Source organism: Diaphorina citri, unplaced genomic scaffold (assembly GCF_000475195.1).
Source record: "Diaphorina citri unplaced genomic scaffold, Diaci psyllid genome assembly version 1.1 scaffold377, whole genome shotgun sequence".
Taxonomy (NCBI): domain Eukaryota; kingdom Metazoa; phylum Arthropoda; class Insecta; order Hemiptera; family Psyllidae; genus Diaphorina; species Diaphorina citri.
In genome coordinates, this window is record NW_007377812.1 from 132,875 (window position 1) to 135,019 (window position 2,145).

Below are 2,145 nucleotides of genomic sequence, written 5' to 3' on the forward strand. Positions count from 1 at the left end.
TCCAATTTCTACTATCCTGTCTTCCTTCTCTCTTTGATCGGAACGATAAAAAATTTATGATAGAAAATTAAGAAATAAATAAATAATTTATGTTTAATTTGTAGAAAAAAATGTAGGCAGGATCTTGACCAATCTCGAGATCTACATTTTGAATTTTTGATCCAGAGTTACTCCCTGTATCAAGATCAAAAGGGGAAGCATTAGTAGCCGGACACAGAGACTTTCCTGTTACACGTGGAAGTAATTCAAAACAATAATTATTGAGAAAAAAATCATTAAATCTTTTTAAAATTACAATAAATTGAAATTCATCACATTAAATTAAATGGTTATTATTGAAAAAGAAAAAAAAAATGTCGATCGAAAATAATTAAAGAAAAAAAAATGGTTTAGAATTCCCGACGACCTTGAGATAGTCACATGGTTTTGTATTCAGTTCCTAACTGACGGTTCGCTAGTTCCTACCCCTACCCTTACGGATCTCCTACCATTTTCCCTCGTATAAAACTTTATACCAATTCTTATTATCAAATCATTAGTATTGTTTTAACCGCTTTTCCAAAACCGTCTCCAACAAATTCGAAAGAAAATTTTCTCTATTTATTAAAATATTTTCCCTCTAAAATTTTCAAAAATCTACGCGATTTTTCAAGTGACTGTTCTCATTTTTTTAATCCCTACAAAAAATAACCAAATATCTCACATGTTTAGCTGATATTTACTAAATCTTTTTTTAGTATTTATTTTATTTATTTAATTATTTTTTAGTGTTATTTATTTATTTTTAAACAACTCTAAAATACCTACAAAAATGGCCTACCTCAAACAAATCATGGTAAGTTTTGGACATTTTCTTTATCTACTTATTCTTAGGGCAGGTTCAAATAGGTAGATGATTCTAAATGCATATTTTATATCTGAACCACAAATGACCTAACTTTTTTCATTTAAAATAAAGACCCCCAAAAATCGATAACACTTGAGGGACTGAGAGTATAACAACAGGTAAGAGTGCATTAAAGAAGAAGAAGAAAAAAAGAAAAAAAAAAAAAAACACAGGAGAGTATCGAACCCGCAACTTCTCAACCGTAAATCGGACAGTTTTAGAAGTAGCACCATTCGATTCGGCGTGAAAAATCACATGGGTTTCTATTTTCAAAAGACTCCAATCAAATTGCACTTATGTCTGGCTGGGGTACTTAAAACAGGGAGGATACCAGCCTGAAATTTGTCCCAAATTGAAAACCAAATTTCAGCAGTCCCCAGCAAACAACCCAGGGCTGATTGGGAGACTGACGAAAAACGCCGACCCCGTCTGAACACGGGAAAAGTCGAGAAAAAAAAAAGAAGAAGCAGAATTGCACTTATGTTTAGCATATTATAATATCCATTTTATTTTAACCTCCATTTTTCCCCCAAATGCATTTTATGCCTTTGCCATGATTGGGAGTGACCCAGTTTCGACAAAGTTCCACCGTATGACCTACCTTCAACTTTGCATCATAAAAGGCTTGGCCTTACGCAAAAAGAGTTTACAATATTGCTGTTTTTTTATTGTTATTTTTTGTCTATTTTTTATATATATATTATTATTATGTAGGTAATTTTAATTGTTCATAGTCTATGTGTGAGGGTGACATGCTGTTTAATAACCTATAAATTATCCTTATACATTTTGTTTTTATACAATTTTTATTGACGTAGTAAGTTGCCATGAGGCCTTGATAATTACAATGATTGGGAGTGACCCAGTTTCGACAAAGTTCCACCGTATGACGTATGACCTACCTTCAACTTTGCATCATAAAAGGCTTGAATGGCCTTACGCAAAAAGAGTTTACAATATTGCTGTTTTTTTATTGTTATTTTTTGTCTATTTTTTTTATTATTATGTAGGTAATTTTAATTGTTCATAGTCTATGTGTGAGGGTGACATGCTGTTTAATAACCCATAAATTATCCTTATACATTTTGTTTTTATACAATTTTTATTGACGTAGTAAGTTGCCATGAGGCCTTAATTACAAAATTTGCAGTTTTTTACAATCCTTGTTTTATTGCTGGCTGGTTAGCGGACTTATTGGTCTAGTAGTCTAGCTTGTTCTCTAGAATCTTTACTTGTGGTAGGCACTTATCAGACTCACA

The 2,145-nt window shown here is 31.8% G+C and overlaps 1 protein-coding gene across 2 annotated transcripts in view; it reads left to right on the top strand.

Annotated features, from left to right (window-relative positions):
* Positions 1-544: 544 nt before the first annotated feature.
* LOC103508195 overlaps positions 545-2,145 on the top strand; it is a 39,499-nt gene continuing 37,898 nt past the window's right edge. For both annotated transcript variants that reach the window (XM_026822859.1, XM_008472727.3), the window contains exon 1: positions 545-835. In XM_026822859.1, the coding sequence (XP_026678660.1) occupies positions 812-835 (24 nt within the window). In that variant the 5' untranslated portion in view covers positions 545-811. The remainder of the gene's footprint in view (positions 836-2,145) is intronic.